General features: G+C 50.8%; 1 protein-coding gene across 1 annotated transcript; it reads left to right on the top strand.

Annotated features, from left to right (window-relative positions):
- The first annotated feature begins 312 nt into the window (after positions 1–312).
- On the top strand, positions 313–19,099 carry BCL6 (BCL6 transcription repressor). The gene is made up of 10 exons (XM_051626233.1): positions 313–390; positions 9,041–9,079; positions 10,126–10,293; positions 11,376–11,597; positions 11,723–12,706; positions 13,296–13,477; positions 14,567–14,734; positions 16,160–16,290; positions 16,694–16,831; positions 17,734–19,099. The coding sequence occupies exons 3-10, from the start codon at positions 10,133–10,135 to the stop codon at positions 17,875–17,877; spliced, it is 2,130 nt and encodes a 709-aa protein (XP_051482193.1). The 5' UTR covers positions 313–390; positions 9,041–9,079; positions 10,126–10,132; the 3' UTR covers positions 17,878–19,099.
- Positions 19,100–19,550: the final 451 nt, after the last annotated feature.

Raw genomic sequence — 19,550 nt, forward strand, 5'->3', positions numbered from 1 at the left:
CGCCGCCACCCCGCCGCGCCCCCACGTCACACACAGCACCCGCCGCCACGTGACCCGCCGCCCGGGCGCGACCACTGGGTACGGGGAGGAGGGGGGGGGTGAAAACGGGAGGGCGGCTCGGTGGGACCCCCGCCGCCGCCGCCGCCCTCCCGGGTCGCGGACCCCCCCACGAGACGCCCCCTCCGGGAGGGCGCGGGGGGGGGGTCCGCGACCCGGGAGGGCGGCGGCGGCGGCGACGGAGCGGCGGGGGGAGGTCCGCGGCCCTCCCCGCGCTCAGCGCGATGGTAGAGTCTGCAGCTCAAATTCCGAGAATTGGGCTCTGTTGATTCTTAGAACTGGGGTTCTTAGAAGTGGTGATGCAAGGAGTTTCTAGGAAAGCCCGGAGACCAGGTGATTGCTGCTTCTATTGCCGCGGCCGATTTTACCCTTTAATTCTCTCTGTCTCGCGCGCGCGCTCTTTTTTTTTTTTTTTTTTCTTCTCTCTCCATTTTTTTTTCCCTCCTCTTTCCCTCCCTGCCCCGCTCCGACGCCTGGCGCGGAGCCGCCTCTATATATTTCTAACCATTTTTTCTTACCCCCCCACCCCCCCCTCTTTCTTTTCCCCCCCTCCTTTCCCGCGGCAGGTGCCCCGACAGCCCTTTATTTTATTATTTTTTTTTTTTCATTATCTCCTATCTTTCACATTTTTTTTCACCGCTTTATTTCATCCCTCCTCACCCCCCCCCCTCCTCCTGCCCGCTGTCAGGCGAGAAAAATAGGGGTGCGTGCATGGGAGCGTGTCTAAAGGGGCGGGGGGGGGTTGTCTCCCTTCGCCGTTCTCTCCCGGGCATGATCGGTTCTCTGGGATTACTGGCGTTCCCGCACGCGTGAGGCCGGTGGGGAGGGCAGGACGGCGGCTCCGCTCTGCACCTGCAGCCGCCGCGGGCGCAGGACGGCGGGGAGCGCGGCCGGGGCTGCCGGGCTGGCGGCCTTTGGGGTCGGCTCCCGGTGGCTGGATCCCTCGGTCGGGCTGTGTTGTTGGTGGTTTTTTTTTCTTTTCCCTTTTTTTTTTTTTCTTCTTTTTTTTTGCCTTGTGGGTCGTTTTTGTTTTTTCGTTTGGTTTGGTTTTTTAATTTTTTTTTTTGTTGTTTGGGTTTTTTTTAACGCGTGTTGTGTCGCTGCTGCGGTTCCGCCGCCGCGGAGCGGGGCTGGCGGCAGCGCAGGGGCTCAGCGGTACCGGGCACCGTCGCTCCGGCCTTTCCGCAGAATTTTCCCTCCCCCTCTCTATTTTTATGAATATACCGTCATTCTTGTTGTTCTTGTCACTATTATTATTCCGTCCCCGATGCAACTGCCGAAAGGGCTGGTGCGTTTTGCAACCTGTGGCGGGGCTGCGCCGGGATCTGTCAAGCCCCGGGCTAAGAGCGGGCGGTGATGGAGAAGACTTGCGGCATTTCTCTGCCGGGAGAAGTGGGGGAGCCCGCGGGAAGGCTCGGCGGGCCGGGGCGGGAAGGAACGGCGGCCGCTTCCCCGGTGTGTGCCGGGGCGGCCGGTACGGGTTGGAAAAATAAAACGGGGGGAGGAGGGGGTGGTGGAAAAAAAACTCTGCGGAGCAACTCCGAACATTACGCGCAGGGCTCAAAATAAGAAGAATGAATTATAATAATAACAACCCCCGCGGGGAGGAGAGGGCGGCCGGGGAGGGAAGTGGCGTGCAGCCGGTCGAGGGCTGGGGGTCCCGGGTGCGGTGCGGGGGGAGCCCCCCGCTGCTCCCCTCGCAGCCCTTCCCCTGTGTTTACTACCGCGGCGGACTTGGCGCGGCGACAGGCGCTCGTAAATCTGCCGCCGGCAGCCGCGGGGCTGGCCCCCCGCCACACGCTATTCCTGGAGCGAGCGGAGAGCCGCGCAAACCCCGCGCAACCTCCGCGCCGCTGCGCCTCCCCCGACCTCCCCCACCCCAAAAAAAAAAAAAAAACAAAAAAACAAACAAAAGCGGGAAGGGGGGAAAGGGAGAGGTAGAAGCTTTTCTTTTTCGTTAGGTGCGCGTGGATATGTATCAATCCGACACACAAAAAAAACCCAAACAATCCTTAAAAAAAAAAAAAAAAAAAAAGGCAAAACAAACCCGAAAAAGCGCAACTTTGTTATGAAAACTTTCGTGGTCGGGCGGCAGCGACCTCTCCCGGTAGCCCCCTCCCCCCCAACTCCCATCCTGCTCTCTTTCCCCCACCACCCCCCCGCCTTTAGTTTGCAAAGTCACAGTATGAAATGTTATGAAATCGCCTCTTGGGAAGGAGGGAAACAGAAAGCAAGGCGTTTGTTTAGAAAAATCCGCGGCGGCCTCTCAGATGTGCCTAAAAAGCTGCCTTTGACCCCCCTGTTGCATTTCCAGGGAAGAGGCAAATCTGGGCTTAAAATCATGAGTCAAAAACAACAAAAACAAACCCGGCCCGGGTTAGTTTTTTCCACTGACTTCAGGAGGCGCAGGATTGGTGCGAAGGGAAGCTGGGGCCAGACGGATGAGGCTCAGCAAGAAGTGCTGCGTTGTTCCCACATCTCTGTCTGGGGCCAAATTCGTACCTGCGCCAGTCGAAGTGTCAGCAGGGTTGGATATGGGATCAGGCCCTCGTTCGATCTGGGGATGCTTATTGATTCCTTTGCTGAGGTTTAAAATGCTTTAAAAATTATTTGCCGTATTGTTTGAAAGGTTTAAAGGATAAGTGCTTTAAGAGCAAATACAGGCTTCTTCCTGCAGTCCTTTGGGGGGGGGGGGGGTTACGGTTCAAAAATTGCTTTAGAAATATTTGAGAGGAAAGCTCTATATGTGCATGGGGAGGCAGAACCTGAGGTTCTGTTGTTTTCTCCTAATGATAGGATCTCAGGTTTAAAAACTTGCATTATAGATGGCAGGTTTTGCCCCATGAAACACATCATCAAGCTATTAAAATATTCAAAGGGTGTCTAGCAATTTTCCAGAAGAATAGATTATTACATTATTCCAGTAAGAAAAGACTTAATCTGCGAGCATTCAATTTTGACTGGCAAAACAGATCAAAGATCTCTTGGGATGCATTTCAATTCCAATTTCCAATCCCCCTCAGTTGTGACTGTCTGAGTCAATATTGGGAGAGGAAGTAGAGGTTAACTGGTTAGTTATTATTGCGAAGGAAGAAGTCGAAATGAGAAGTGATTCTTACGAATTCCATCCCCAAAAAAGAAAACGAAAAAAAAAAAAATCAGACAAAAGTCTTTATGGTACTTTGTAGACATCCCTGTTTGCAGCGTTGGGAGGACTTTTCAGCCTGCTGTCTGATGAGACAAAAATAAACCTAGCAGAAACATTAAGTTTTTCAAAACAAGGCTGCAAACGCTCATAAAAATAATGTTGCTCAGACGCGTTTTGAGAGAAACAGAATTACATCGACGAAATTATATGTTTTCCAGGTTTGGTTGGGGTGTTTTATTTTCCAAGGGGAAAAATTGCTCCTGCAGCAAAGCGAACTGGTGCCATCTAGTGTCATCCCCGCTCTCTCCTTCCCGGCCGGGGCAGGAGCTGCCCGAGCCTCGGGTGAGGTTTCTTAACTGCTCGTTAAAAAAAGAAAATTAAAAAAAAAAAAAAATGCTTGCCAGCTAGGAGGAAGGTGGCAGAGGAAATTCTGGATGCCACTGAACTTACTTAAGGAGCCTAATTGGAAACAACCAAGTGCTTATTAAAGTCGCTGACATTTCCATATGGAGTTCTCTCTGGGACTGGTCATGAAATCACGTGTGAGAATCTTTCCGAGTTGTGGTGTTAATCTGCTCTTGAATTTCTGCCTAATTTAGGATGTATTGTAAAACTATACTTTTTTTCTTGTTTTTGTTTTCTTGGAGGGGGGGGGAAGCTCTTGGCTCCAATGACAGCAGCCTAATATTAATTTGTAGGAATGGTATTTGGGTTTTTTGTTTTTAGTAAACAGTAATGCAGTCCTCAAATAGCAATTACAAATACAGGTGGTAAAACTTCATGAGGCAGTCCTGTGTTTTAGGAGCAGAGGTGAGTGTCCTCTTGTTTTATTTGAATACTTCATTAAAATGAAAGTCTTTTTACAAAGTCTAGAGTTGAGTAAAATGAAGCTCTAACCAGGAGGTGCATTTCTTACTGTACAACTTACCTTCACATATTCACAGTGTTGAGGTTGAAGAACTGTTTCATGCCCGTGTTAGTCCGTGGGCTGTAATGTTTGAGCATGAAAACTCAGCATGAAGAGCTTTTACTGATTCAGTTGGAGCCTGAAATGTTGTTCTCAGATTTCTGAGAAGTTTGTAAAATCTAAATTTGGTGAAAAGTTGCCTGCGTGCTCATAACCTCATGTTCCATTTTATAGTAGCATGGGAGTCTATAAACAGGAGCTCTGTATGCCGAGTGCCTGTATTCTTTTCTAGATCTATTTTTAAACCATTCTTCTGTTTGGCAAAAAGTGACACTTGGTTTCCATGTTTACAGCAGGCATTGGCAAACCTCAGGAGTTCACAGTTTGCAGTTTGGTTGGATGAGTATCCAGAAGTCAGCATCTGACCAGTAAACTCCTTCAGACTGCAAATGTAGTCCTCCCTGCCTTTTTTTTTTTTTTTTTTTTTTTTTTAAATCCATGCTAGCTCTTGTGTTCCCATTGCTGCAGGACGCTGGCAGCCAAAGACACATGCCCCTACATCAGAGCAAGCCCATAGTCTTCAGGACTGCTTTGAAACTCCAGCAATCTTGGGGCACTGGGAGAGAGGAGGAATTTTGGGGCTATATTGTTTACCTCCCCCTTTCTCCTGGTCAGTGTGCTTCCTTTGGGCTGAATGCTGGAGAAATGCGGGATCCCTGCTTACAGACGGGAGAGCTTGGGACAAGCACATTGTAGGTCCTGGATAACATGTCCTGTAGGACAGGGCACCCTCTGAAATGGTCTCCTTAAATCTGTGTCGTTAAATAAACATAAGGGTGTGGGGGTATCTCTCCCCTGGCCACGGAACCCCAAGATGGATACGTATGGTGTCCCATCCAGGTGGGATGCCAGAGCAGTTCCTTGCAGCCAAGGTGAGCTGTGCCAACCTTAGCCCCAGGAGGACGGAGACAGGGAGGGAACAGTAGGTGCCAGCTGGTGATTTACTGTCCTGGTGCAGGATGGGGATCACAGGACACCTCCTCTGAGCCCAGCTGGGCCAGAGACCTGGCTCAGCTGCTGGGGACACCCAGTTCCAGCTGCACCTTGCTGTCAGGTCGGCACCATGGTGCAGGGCTCGGTGTTGGCAAGGCATGGTACCTGTCCCTTGCTTTCTGGAGTAGCTACCTCAATTTTAGCCGGGACATGGTTCCTGCTTTTCCTTGAGAAATTAATGTGTCAAATTGCTTGGAGTTGTTTGAAGTGCTGAAGAAGGCTTGACTGCTCGCTTCCGAAGGGCATGCTCTGCCTCTTGGGCAGAGCTTGGCTCCATGGAGGGCAGGGGAGTCCTTTCCAGTGGAAAACATTGGAGGCAGTTTTGGTGTCCTTCCCGCCCCCCTGCATTTTCTTCTGCAGAGACCAAAACAATGTGGAGACTTGAGCTGGGCCAGCTTTCAAGGGCAATCCCTTTAAACCCTCTTTTGAAGTACAAACTATAAAGTTCCCTGCAGCGCTCAAGAAAATATGCAGTTTTCCTGGTTCCAAATGCTGATAATAAACCCGTCCAGATAATGTATTGCATTTCCTAGAAACATTTGTTTGCTGGCAGGAAATTGGATCAGATTGAAAGTTAGCAGAGACCGCTCGATAGAGCGAGCGCAGTCTGCTCACGGAAGGGTACGGTGGAAAAAACCGGCAGGGCTTGCACTAGGGATGCTGCTTTTGATCTGTGCTGACACGGAGCGCTAGGACTGCTCTCGGTCTCTTCTTGGGTTATTATTAACCCAGCCACGTTTTGGCCTAGCCGCCAACCAGAAGCTACTAAATTAATAAAACTCTGCTGTGACAGCTAAAGGATGCTTAGTGCCCCCTGATTGCATGACATCAGGAAAGCTGAGCTGGGTGCTTGCACAGCCCCAGTCAAGACCATCCTCTTCACTGTGGCTTGTGGCATCCAGGACTGTGCCCAGGGGTTGCCCCCCTGACCAGCCTGTTTTCTTGGTTGTCTCTCTGGCCCCTCTTCAGGAGAAACTAGGCATCCTTCAGCAGGGTGGAGGGGCAGCTGGCCATGTGCCCTGGCAGGTGGGGGGGGGGTGTTTCTGTAGGGCTGGGACCCTGCAGGGTGCTGGGACTGGGGAGGAAGGGGAGGCAGGATGGAGCTTCCTCTTGGGCGGGCAGTTTCAGAGTGCTGTGTGGGATGAGGCAGTGGGGAAGGAAGATGTGAGGGAGACGGTGCTGCCAGCTCTAGAGAGGTAGGAGACTGGGGCCCACAGGGGGAGGGTGGTTGGTATCCTTGACTAGACTATGCATTTGGGAGTGGGAGGGGGCAAAGACCCTTGGGTATCCCCCATGCAAAGAGGGGTGGGGGAGGAAAGAGTCTCCCCTGTCCACAGGGCAGGAGGAGGATGGATGAAAGGGGTTTCCCTATAAAGAGGAGAGCAGATGAATGGAGGGCTTTCCGTGTGCATGGGAGAAAAATGGATGGGAAGGCAGAGGAGGGAAGTCCCTGGTTCTCCCCTTGTGTGTGTTCTCCCTCATGTGTGGGAGCTGTGAGGGTCTCCCCTTTGCATGGAGTGGAGCTGAGGGGTTCTCCTGCAGGTAGGTGTTCCTTCCCAATGCTTGCCCAGCTGGCCATAGGGAGGGCAGAGCCAGCCCTGGGCTCCCTTCCAGGAATGGGTTTTCTCGGGGAGGTGCCGGCAGGGAAGGGCTGTTCCCTGAACTGCTGGGGCAGACCCATTGCCTTCCTGGAAGGCAGCAGCAGTGGCAGTCCCATGTGGCCATCCCCGAAATGGGCCCCGCGCCTGGCCCAGATTTTCTTCTCCAGGCAGAGCAAGCCCTGGTATGCAGCCCCGAGCACTGCCAGAGATCCCACACCTGTGAGGTACCAGGCAGGAAGACTGGAGGGGGGTCTTGGGGTGATGATTTGGTCCTAGCCGAGCCTTGGGGAGCCTCATGGGCTTTGAAGGAGGGGGTGGAGAAGGCTGTGCTTGGCTGTGGTGGTCTTCTGTGCTCCTCACTGCTGGTCTCTTTTCCTCGTTGCCCTCTCCTCTGCTAGGATGCAGAGCTGGTGCTGTGCAGTGGCTGGGAGGGGCAGGGTTAACCTGCTCAGCACAGCAAGGGGAAGGAAGGTCCCTTTCCCTTTTTTGTGCCCACATCCTGCAGCTGGAAGCTGCTTGGGATGCACCTGCCTGGCTCGGGAGCAGTGGGTGTTGCAGCAGCACTGTGCTGGGGAGGAATGATTTGGGAGGGTGGGGAGTGGGCTGTGGCAGGATCCAGCTCTGGAAGAGGAGCTGAGTGTGAGGGAATTTGAGTGCTCCGGCTGGGCAGCGCTGTTTCTGAGGGAATTTGGCGGCGGCAGCAGCAGCTCCTCACGTGATGCTCATGGGCGCAGAGTTCATCTCAGTTTGTAACTTGGTTGGTTTATGCATAGGTCACCTCTCCATGTCTGTGACACCAGGGTGAGCTGCCGGGAGCCAGGCAGAGTGTGTCTGCTGGTGTGGCCAAGGTCAGGGTACCAGCTGGCTACCCCAAATGCGTAGGTCCGTGTGGACACACGGATGCACGCTGGGCTCTCTGCAGAGCGCTGCAAGTTCCTTGGCTTATGATTTACGGGAGCGAGTGGCTGGCAGCGAGCATGTACAGAAAGGTCAGAGCCTGCAGTATTTGGGAAATGAGTCATTTTTTTGTGAGTGCATAAAGTTTTAAGCCAGCTAGGCTCAGAGTGGCTCTGAGGATCTGCATTTGATGGCTGGAACAGGGCTGTAAGACGCCCCTCTGGGTTTTGCATGTGATACCTTGCCTTAAATCTCAGCTCTGCATCCAACCACTGTGTCTCTGGGGGTCGTGAGACTGTTGGGCTCCAGATCTGCACATCTCCAGCAAGGGAGAGGAAAGGAGACACTTCTCCTCACAAGGCTCTGTGGGCTCTCAACAAGTGCTGGCAGCCTTACTGTGTTCATCCAGGTTTAAGGACCAGGGGTTGGTCCTTAAAATAGAACGATAAAGGTCTTGGGGTTTGTTGGTTCACTTATTTATTGTGCTTCTTCCTGCTGGGGCTGCTGCCAGCGGACATTCTTCCTGCCTTGGTGCCAGGTCAATTGTCTTTCCTGGGTTTAAGTGAATTTGAGAGTGCTAGTGTGAGTTCTGGAAGGTAGTTATCTCCTGGGTTTTCTTGCCATGCTGCCCCAGCCACATTTCGCATGAAACCAGTGGCAGGAGACAAAGCTTGTGGTTTGGGGAAAGCTTTTCCAGCAGCCAGAGGAAAGTACTTGTTCTGGGTCCTCATCCGTCTCCACTACTGGCTTCCTCTGTGATCCTGGCCAAGCCACTTAGCTACTTGACACCCATATCCTCCCAGGTCTGTTTAGCAGTCCTGTCCCAAGGTGTTTTCACCAGTGGCTGGAGCACACAGATATTCAGAGAAGGGCAGTAGCTGTTTCAGAGGACTGGATTGTGGCTCTTTCCAGGTTTCTGAGGAGAGTGTCAGCAGATGCTTGCATGTAAGTCATAGCTATTAACAAGGTGCTGGGAATATGGCATTGGTCTTGGATGTGGCACTGGCCTGGAATTTGATCTTGGCAGGGGAAGAGTTATCTCTGAAAGAAGTGGTGAGAAAATTCTCACTTGACTTCCCTTCCCCACCTGCCTTTAAGTTCCTGAGTCATGGAAATGAAAATCTCCTTGGCATACGCCCATGGTTTGGGCTAGAGGGTGTGGAAGAAGCTATGATTGGATTCTCAAAGCCTGTGGTTGTGATAAGAACATACTGTACCGGAAGAAACAAATGTTAACCTTGCTGGAGAGTAGAAGGTTTGTTATCTCTAGCTTTTATCCAGCTGATACTCGAGCGAAGCAGCAGGCTTGTGTCCTACCATGGCCAATTCCTAATTACCAGCTAATGTGGCATTTGTTTTCTTGTGCTTTATTTGTAGGTTTGAAAGAAACTTTTGGACTGTGAATTGAGGCATTGGGTATGTAAATTTAAATTTTGTGCTTCCCCTCCTAACCCCCCTCTTCCCTTTACCATGTTGAATGAAATGTTTCATTAGACCCAGCTGGAATTTGTTTTCAGGAGAGCAGCTGCTCTGTAGAAAATACTGTATGTTTATATGCCAGTGGGGAAGGAGGAGGAGCTGGGGTTGTGGGAGAAGGTTGATCATGGAGGAATTTGACACTGAAGATGCACATTCTAGCCCAAACTTCAGGCAAAGAGAGACATGGGTTCTCCAGGGTGCTGGTTGGGAGAACACCTCTGAGATAGGTCAACAGATGTTTTGTTGGGGGAAGACTTCATGTTCCTCGACAAACCCAAGCTTTGGTCACTGAGAGAGACAAGGCTGTGGTGTGGGTAGCAGCCCAGCAGGTCAGATGAGTTCCGTTCCTCACTGCCACCACGGATTGATTGGGAAACTGTGGACAGGTCTTCTCCAGAGTGGCTGCCACTTGGGAGCAGGAAATAGTTTGCTGGTGGGTGAGGGCTGGTGCTCCACTTTGGAATTGTTCAGATGTTGAAATCATTTAGCTTCAGTTGGGTCCTTCAAGACTTACTTTGATTCCCATGGCTGCCTTTGCAGCCAGCCAGCAAACAGATAAGGGGGATGGCTCCTGAGGAAGATCTGAAGGCTGGGAAGCTGTGTTGGTGGCTTTGTGGAGATGAACCTGAGTGCTGGTGGGAGGAGTGGGCTGGGGTGGAGCCGCCATGGGTGAGGCAGGGAGAAAGAGGAGCTGGTTAGCTAATCCTCAGGAGGGTCTGGTTGCCTTCACCTTCCAGCTTGCTGGGTGGGACTGAGACATGCTGGGTCTCGCTGCTGGCCTAGAGACCTCACCAGGCAGCCTGGCAGGCACTTGGCTTGGTGCAGGGCTGTTTGTTGTGGTACCCAGGAGCTAGTGCTATCCCTACCAGGGGCAGCTGGCCATCTGACCATGTCCCAGAGCAGCAGCTGTCTCTATGCTGGGTTTAGGGTGCTCCCTGGCTGCATCCCCAGTCCGACCCTCCTCCTGCTTCTGTTTTGAGCAGACTCAAGATGGCCTCGCCAGCAGACAGCTGCATCCAGTTCACCCGCCATGCAAGTGATGTCCTCCTTAATCTCAACCGCCTTAGGAGCCGGGATATCCTGACTGATGTCGTCATCATCGTGAACCGGGAGCAGTTCAGAGCCCACAAAACAGTCCTGATGGCCTGCAGGTGAGAGCAGGGTGTTGTTGTCCCCCCGCCACCCTTCCCTGCTTCCTCTGCCTACGCTGTTGTATCCCTGGGGAGGCTCATGGGGTTACAGACAGGGAGATGGACGAAGAGAAGCAGAACTGAAAAGGAGCTGCCAAGAAATTTGTACCTGCAATGGGATTAAAGCCAAGAACCTTTACCTCCAGCACAGTGCTCACACCTCTCTTCTTGCATGCCCACACCTCCCTTCTCCTTGCACATGCCCATATCTGCCCATGGAGATAAACAGGAGCACAGCAGCACATCCCTGAAGGCAAAGGCAAGCACTCTGCAGGGACGGGACAGGAGAGGGTGAGGGAGGGCTGGATGCTCACTGGGGTGAGCAAGTTCTCTGTGACTGCATTGTCCCCTGCTGCTGCTATTTTTAGAGCTATTCCTCCCTGACTCCCAGACTGCTGGCTGCACCCACCTTTTCTGATTTTTTTTAATATTTTTTTTTTCATGCCTGGTGGGGTCTGAAATCCCTTTCCAGCTCCTAGAATTGCTGGAACTGCTTCCTAGTGAACACTAATTAACATCCCACCATTGCCCAGTTGAATTACAGCAGATGCCTTCCAGGGTCTCCTGCTGACAAGGTAGAAAGATTTGAAAAAACAGGGTTTGACTATTGAGATGTCTGAAGAATGTTTTGCCAACATTTCCTTTTTTTTCTTTGATTGTTTTTTTTGCCTCCCTGGTTAAAGAGCAAGTGTGAATGCCCCAAGAGGCTTCTGAAAGAAATGACTCACAGTGGGAAGGGGGTGGTGGTAGGAACAACAACAACAACAAAAAGGGTAATTTCTAAATGGAGGCAGTGGGGAGTTGTTGAGCAGGTGAGATGAAAAAGCAGGCTGTTCCAGTTGAGAAAGGTGCAGTGCAGAAGATGCTTACTAGGTTGAGAAACCAAGCTTGATAATAAGGGGGAAGCTCAAGGAATCCTGTAACTGCCTTCTCCTCCCTTCCCATTCACAAACCCCTCTGTGCTAAGGGATTTCAGACAAATTTTCTTTTTTCCCCTCTTAATTGTCATAACACTTGTCTTCTCTCCTGTCTCCTCTCTGCAGTGGCCTCTTCTACAGCATCTTCACTGACCAGCTCAAGTGCAACTTGAATGTCATCAACCTGGACCCTGAAATCAACCCAGAGGGGTTTTGCATCCTCTTGGACTTCATGTATACATCCCGCTTGAACTTGAGGGAGAACAATATAATGGCCGTGATGGCCACAGCACTGTACCTGCAGATGGAGCACGTGGTTGATACCTGCCGAAGGTTTGTCAAGTCTAGGTGAGCTCCATGAGTGAACTTTGGAGAGCCTGGGATGGTGTGTTTGAGCGGGAGGGGGGAGAACTGACAAAGCACCTGCAAACTTATCCTGAAAATGACTGTGTCTCCTTTTTGCCTGGTTCCAGTGAAGCAGAGATGGTGTCTGCTGTGAAGACCCCAAGGGAAGAATTTTTGGCTGGACGGATGCTGAGCCACCCGGATGTGATGGCTTATCGGAGCAGAGATGTCTCAGAGAACGGCATGCCTCTCCAAAACGGGTCCCTATGCAATGGGAGGGCTTTTGCACCTGGCTTGATCAATAGTTTGTCTGGATCCCCCATTTCCTACCATGGATACAGCCCTCTCCCTCTCAACAGCTTCCTTGTGGACGACGAGTTGCGGGAGATGAGGATGCCTCTCTCCGAACTCTCAAGGGCAGGTGCCTTCCCCAAGGAGAGGATTCTGCCATGTGACAGCTCCAGGACAATCCCCACCGAGTACATGAGAACCATTACTGACATCTCGGCCAACATGTGCCATGCTACCATCTATGCTCCAAAAGAAGGTGCTGCTGAAGAAGCCAGGAGTGACATGCACTACAGCGCAGCCTCTGGCCCCAAACCTGTTGTCCCTTCGATCCGGAACAATCCCTATTTCTCTTGTGACAAAGTGGCCAAAGAGGAGGAACGGACCTCTTCAGAGGATGAGATCAGCCAGCACTTTGAGCCCACCACCACCCCCCTGGACCGCAAGGGACTTATCAGCCCCCAGAGCCCCCAGAAGTCAGACTGTCAGCCTAACTCGCCAACCGAGTCCAGCAGCAGCAAGAACGCCCGTATCAGCCAGAGCTCCACCTCCCTCTTCACCAAGAGCCCCACAGATGCCAAAGCCTGCAACTGGAAGAAGTATAAGTTCATTGTCCTCAACTCTCTCAATCAGAGCACCAAGCAAGACAGTGCTGAACAGAATGAGATGGGAACCCTCTCTCCTCGCACTTACATGCCCATGTCCACTTGCCAGCAGTCCATGGAGCCAGAGCATCTCAACGTGCAATCCCCCACCAAGATGAGCGTTAATGGAGAAGACTCTACTATCCCACAAGCAAGCAGACTCAACAATATCGTTAACAGGTGAGATTATTTCCTCGCTGTCATGTGAGACAGGGCTCCCCGTGATATTGGTGAGGGTTAGGAAGCATGTAAAATAGCTGTAGCATTAGGCTGGGGAGTCCAGCCATGAGCAGGTAGAAGCCTCTGCATTTGGTGGAGCACTGCCAGTGACACCAGCTGGGTGCCACCTGTTCCTTCCTTAGTGGCATTAGCCTGGCCTGAAAATGGAATTGGGATCATTGGGTCAGGAATCCCTTGCTTCACTTCAGCAGCTCTGGATGGTTTCTGAATTCGCGCAACCTGATTTTCACCAGGCTCCCTGTGCCTCGAGCTGTTGATTGGCTGTAAGCCTTGGAGAGGCCAAACTACCAGGGAACAGTATGCTGTCTTCTGTACTTGGATGTTCCTAGAGTTCCTTGAGGTTGTTTGTTGATGGGCATTGAGGCTCAGGGACCTGTTGTTGATCAGGGCTCTTCTGTGCATCTCACCACAAAAGTGTCCCCATAAAACACGGCTGTCCCTTGTGTCTGGAAGGGTGCAAACAAAGGCCCAGTAGCTCAAGCACAGCGAGAGCCTTCTCATGGCTTTGTGCTTTGCTGTCCTTCCACAGGTCCCGGGATGGGTCCCCTCGGAGCAGCGAAGGGCAGTCCCCGCTGTACATGCATTCGTCGAAGTGCAGCTCCTGTGGCTGCCAGTCCCCACAACATGCTGAGATGTGCCTTCATACCCCTGGCTCAAACTTTGGAGAGGAGATGGGGGAAACCCAGTCTGAATACTCTGACTCCAGCTGCGGTGAGTCTTGCATCTCTGGTCATCTTTTTTAACCAGCAGGCAAGGGGGTTGTGGACTCTGGGGACCCATACAACTGGTGTCCTGTGTCAGGCAGTCAGACCTGTCCCTGATGCTGGTGGATCCGAAGGTGCTTTGCAGTCCCCTCCTAACTGGCTGACCAGCTGTGTACATGCACGTGGGGGACAGGCGCACACGGGAATTACTTCCTCCCCTTGCCCAGCACTGTCCAGATACCTTGGGCAGGGAGTTAGTCACCTGCTACAAACTTGGCAGCCTAGGACAGGAAACAAAGTGCACCCCACCCCACGAGAACTACAGGAGAACAAGCTTGGCATATGTAATGACCCTCATGGGGATTGGGCAAGGTGGTGTCTCATGTATCTATCATGACACCTTCATTATCAGGGAGCACAACGTGCACATCTGGAGAAATGCAGATAATGAAGCTTGCAATCTCATTGCAAAACTCTGCAAGCCCAGAGACAAGTATCTGTGCACCCATCTGCCCGTAGCTCAGGGAGGAGGAATGCAGAATTGTCACCTGTGGTGTGGGCAGAGATCCACAGAGGGAACCCCACAGTGGTGATGCTCAAAGCTACATACAGCATTTAAGAGTTAGGCACTCCCCTACTGGAGGGACTTGCCTTGTGTTTCAGATTATTATGGTCTTCCCATCATTAAGGAAGACTTCTGTACATGTAAAGGTTTAAGATCTCTAAAGGTGCTGGGGTTGCTCCAGAACTGAGCATCCATCCTTCTGAGGATCGTAACTTGGGTGCCTCTGTGGACCTCTCTGAAAGATGTCCAGGTGAAATGCTGCCTTTTTGGAAGCAGCTTCTGTCTCAGTGGAGGAGAGATGGCTCATGGTGACTTTGTTCTGAAGCCATGCATGATGCTGCTGTTCGCATAAGGAGGTCAGGAGATAATGGCAAGGGACAGGCACCATTGAGCACAAATGTCTGGGCTTGTCTCCTTGTTCCACAACTTGTCCTGGTTTCCCCTCTTCATCACCCCAACTTAATCCTGTGGCCCGTTGAGGAGCTAGCCCATGCTTTGCCCATCTCATTGCTCTCCTCTCTGCCCTCCTAGAGAATGGAGCCTTCTTCTGCAATGAGTGTGACTGCCGGTTCTCTGAGGAAGCCTCTCTCAAGAGACACTCTCTGCAAGTCCACAGTGACAAGCCCTACAAGTGTGACCGCTGCCAGGCCTCCTTCCGCTACAAGGGGAACCTTGCCAGCCACAAAACTGTCCACACAGGTACGGTGTCAGCCATGGGGTCAACTTACTGGGCAGGCTGCAGGTTGCTGGGCATGCAGGTGTTTACAGCTGGGTTCATCCCACACATGGTGTCCCCAGCGCTGTCATCTGCTGTCCCCCAGTGGGAAGAGCAAGATGCTTTTCTCAGCACTGCCAGGGAGCACCAAACCTGGGAATGGGGAAGATACTCCTGGCCTAGCAGCAGGGCTGGAGCTTGAGCTCCTTTACTGTAAAGCACTGAGCACTGCCGTTTCTAAAGGCAGCTCTGCAAAGTGCACGGCTGGGAGCAGGTGCATGGCCTCCAGGTTGCTTTATGATAGACTTAAAAAAAAAAAAAAAAAAAAAAAAACAAAAAACATTTAGGAGTAAGTCTGGGATATTTTTTTCCCCCTACATCCTAGAAATCCAGATTCTATCTAGTCTGGCAGAAACTCTGCTGATGAGAAAAATCTGTGAACAGACGGACTCTGAATCAGCACAATGAAAGCTGAGAAAGGAAGGGGATATTAAGGGTTTATTCATTTGCTGACAAACCTGGGGATTGTTTTTTTCATGCTTTTATTAATGCTGAACATGTCAACAACCAGTTCGGTGGCTGGGGAAGGGAAGTCTGTGCTAATGACTTGGTGCTGCTGAACTGTATTAGGAGTAAAGTCCAGCAGCCTCAGCTGAGCTCCAGGAGGGCTGTGCAGGTGGGTGAGACAACACAAGTGCCAGGGCAGGACTCAAGGGTGTGTAGGGTCAAAGCATGGAAACAAAAATGGCAGGAAGGGGTGGGTGATGGCTGTTCCCTGCTATCCTTTGAGCCCACCCTTCAGCCATCCTAAAGAAACTAGTTAAAACTTTTTGCAGCTCCATCCATCACCAGAAAGTCAGGCAGGGCCAGCAGAGGTGAATGTAGCTGAATGATACTTGGGAGCTGGGTTGCTGGGCATGCCTTGGCTTTCCACTCCATCAGGTCATCTTGCTCTTCTGAAGAGGTGATGAATGGCTGAGGCAGGATGTGCTGGGGACCGCAAAGAGCCTGAAGGGAGCCAAGTGGCCCTGAATGGCTTGTCATGGCTGTAGGGAGACACAGGTGCCAGCTGCTGTTGCAGGGCCAGGAGGAACGATGCTGTTAATCCTTGCTGGCAGAGCTGCCCAGCTTTCTCTTGCCCTGAGGGCTGTAGCTCCCAATTCTAAAAAAAAGAAAAGGTACCTGCAGTGCCTGGGTGCCCCCTAAGCTCACCCCCCTCTGAGGACACACCGAGCTGTCCTGACCAATGCTGCTTATCCAGCCATCTCCAAAAGCAACAGGAGTCAGGGATAGTGCTTCATAACATGGACTCTGGCACCTGAAGGGACTTAATTTTGGGGAGCACCATGGTTTGCAGGGGCTGAGCATGCCAGCACTTCATCCCTCACCCTTCCTTTTGGGCTCCACAGGAGAAAAGCCGTATCGCTGCAACATCTGCGGGGCGCAGTTCAACCGGCCGGCCAACCTGAAAACTCACACGCGCATCCACTCCGGAGAGAAACCCTACAAGTGCGAGACCTGCGGGGCCAGATTCGTTCAGGTGTGTGTGGTCTCTGGGACCTGCAGTGTCTGGGGAGGTGACACACAGACGCACCTCCTGCCCAAGACCAGTGCTGCTTCATGACAGGGAGGAGGCTGATGGGCTGTGCTTGCTGCCTTGGACAGCTCTTTCCATGTTGTTGTGGGGCAAACAGGAGCCTCAAGGTTCGTTTGGGCCAGTTTGGCTTAGTAGGAAGCCTGCCTGCTGGTTTCAGCTTCTCTCCTCCATTTGCTGGTAAAGATTGGAGATAGCAGACCTTAGACATGTGGCCCTGACTCCCAGCTAGAACCCAGTAGACCAAAAAAAAGACAGCTGGGCAGAACCCTGCTCCTGGTGGGATTCTTGTGGTCCTGGTGGGGTGTGCTCATCCATGGGGCTGTCCTCACCCAGAGCTGCTCTCTAGGTGGCCCACCTCCGTGCTCACGTGCTCATTCACACCGGGGAGAAGCCGTACCCCTGTGAGATCTGTGGCACACGCTTCCGGCACCTGCAGACCCTCAAAAGTCACCTTCGAATCCACACGGGAGAGAAACCTTATCATGTGAGTGACCCTGCTTTTTTCTTTTTTCTCTTTTTTTTTTTTTTTTGGAGGTGGGAAGGTTGGGTGGGTGCTCTCAGCTGGGGCTGGGGAGGATGCTGCCAAACCTGGGGGGCTGGGAAGACACTGGGGCATTCACATGGGCTGGTTGCAGCACCCCAATGCCCTTTGGCATCCTCATGAGATTCCAAGGTCATGTCCCTGCTCTTCATGCCCCATCTTCCTCTCATGCTGTGGCTGATGCTGATGTGTTGTTTTGTCATGAGCGGCTGCATTGGAAACACTGATGTGCAGCTCAGGCTGGGTGTGTCCTAGCTGCTCTTCTTTTTCTCCCACTTCATCTGGAAGAAGGTCACACTTCTCCAAATAGCTGTGGCTTAAATTACAGCTGCTGGCTGTGTGTAAGGATGGAGAAAGGAGCAGACAAGCCTGGCCTGGGGTCCCCTGTGTCAGTGTCACCTGCATTCAGTGAGCAGCCTGGCCTGCCTTGCTTGCAGCCCTGGGGGTTCCCAGCTCTCTGATGAGGCTTCTCTGGCTTTCCCCATCCACTAGAGACAGAATTGGAGCAGGGTTTCGTGTCCAAACATCCCTCTGGAGCCATCCAAGGGTCAAAAGTAGCTTCTGAAATAGCCCTGGAGCTGATTTGAGCATCTAGATAAGGAGCGTGTCGCTACATCCATCAGAGCCAGGGTCTTCTCCTAAGGGACCTCAGCCGTTGTGCATCCCATAAAGTGAAACGTGGGACGGAGTGTCGCTGGCTGCTGCTTCTCCCACTGCATCCCCAGTTTTCCCTTGTCCACTGGTATCATGGGGTGGCTGGTGAAGGAGGGGCGTTGGCCATGGGACTCCCCTACCATCTCTGCCATCACATTTCACACCCTGTGCCTCTGCCTCTCTCCCCGCAGTGTGAGAAGTGCAACCTGCATTTCCGCCACAAAAGCCAGCTGCGGCTTCACCTCCGGCAGAAGCACGGGGCCATCACCAACACCAAGGTGCAGTATCGCATCTCGGCCAGCGAGGTGCCTCCAGAGCTCCCCAAAGCCTGCTGAAGGCAAGAAGATTTCCAAGGAGGAGGTCGTCTTGGGGCTGGGGGGTTGGAGGGGTGGGGGGAGGAGCTGTCCAAAGGATACTTGCAACACTTTACAAGGAAAAAACAGAACAAAAACAACAACAACAACAAAAAAAAAGAAAAAAGAAAAATGAAAAAAATTAATCACATGATGGAGTGCCTCTAAACCCATAGTGCAGATAGGTGGAAAAAACATGAGAAATTTAAATAAAAATAAATTAAAAAAAATTACAAATACACGGGTTTTATTTTTCCCAGTTATGTGAAACAAAAAAAGAAAGAAAAATATTCAGATCTTACTGTATATAAAACATTAAAAAAATTAAAAATAGTCATTTTAAATGTCTGTGCAGTGGAGTGTTGATAAACTCTGGAGTCTAAACCTTCACAGCCTTTGCCGTTTGAAGATGAGGAATGTAATGTTGATTTATGGGAACAGATTTTTTTCTTTTGTATGCAAAATGTGTGTTCTTTTAAAGAGAAAGTATGCTATTAAAGAGAGGGCTTTAACTTTTTTAACCAAAGGTGAAGGAATCTATGGCAGAGTTGTAAATATATATAGATATAAATATATAAATATATATATAAAATAAATATATATAGACCTTTAAAAAAAGCTATATTAAAAATATATAAAATGCATTAAAGGCTCAGTTGGACTCTGCAGGCAGAAGCCACTCTGAGAATCTTTATTATGATAGAGCACTTAACAAGATATTTTAAAGTATTGCATCTGTACAAGTAAGAAAATATTTTGTCTAAATGCATCAGTGTATTTGTATTTTTTTGCAAGTGAAGGTTTACAATTTACAAAAAAGTGTGTATTAAACCAACAAAGCTGCAGAAGGAATTTAAAATAATAATAAAGTGTAATTTTTTTTTGTTCTAGTTCTCAGTCTGTATATATGTAAAATGTGGTTTCGCACGGTGCCTTTCTTTTCAATGGAAGTTTTTGATGTATGGACTATATTGAGCTCAGTTTCTTCAAGGTACAGCCTGTTGTTGCAAAAGGAGTTTTGGTGGAACTCTAATTGAGAATGTTTTAATTTTTTTTGTTTTGGTTTTTTTTTTGGTCTTATTTTACATGCTTGTGTTATAAACAATTTCGGGAGACAGGGTTTGGGCTGTGTCTAAACTGCATTAATGCATTCTGTAAAATATAGCTGTACAAATAAAAGAATAAAATGGAGAAAAGTGAAGTATGATGGAGTGAGGGGTCTGTTCTTGTCTGTTCTTCTCCTTCAGCATCTGGAAGGTGAGTTGGTGCCCTGAGAAGGAACTGAGTATCCTGAGCTCCTGCACAAGCTCTTGCATTGAAGGCAGAGCTTGCTGAAGCAGCTTTTTCCAGAACCAAGTGAAGATGGTCTCTGGCATGAGGTCAGAGCAACACTCAAGCTCACTGCTCTGCATCCTGGTGTGGACTGTTGCACTGTGCCACCTCCTTGATACTTTCTGCATTTGCACCCAGTAGCTGGCAGAAATAGGGCAGAGCCTGGGACAGACCTTTTGCTGACCAGCCCAGGGCTGGTTCCAGATGGTTGGATAGTTACTTATATTTTCTGGAAACCGATGTAGTTGCCAGAATTGCTTAGGGAAGAAAGCTGCCTGCTGCTCCTCCTGCTTTCCAGTGCTTGGGGCAGAGGGACAGTGGGG

Source organism: Apus apus, chromosome 8 (genome assembly GCF_020740795.1).
Source record: "Apus apus isolate bApuApu2 chromosome 8, bApuApu2.pri.cur, whole genome shotgun sequence".
NCBI classification, from domain to species: Eukaryota; Metazoa; Chordata; class Aves; order Apodiformes; family Apodidae; genus Apus; species Apus apus.

What these genes read in the sequence shown, in the direction of transcription:
- BCL6 (XM_051626233.1), top strand. Translation starts at nt 10,133, where the DNA reads ATGGCCTCGCCAGCAGACAGCTGCATCCAGTTCACCCGCCATGCAAGT. An exon ending in CGAAGGTTTGTCAAGTCTAG is followed by an intron (nt 11,598 to 11,722) that starts GTGAGCTCCATG and finishes GCCTGGTTCCAG; the next exon opens with TGAAGCAGAGATGGTGTCTG. An exon ending in CCACAAAACTGTCCACACAG is followed by an intron (nt 14,735 to 16,159) that starts GTACGGTGTCAG and finishes TGGGCTCCACAG; the next exon opens with GAGAAAAGCCGTATCGCTGC.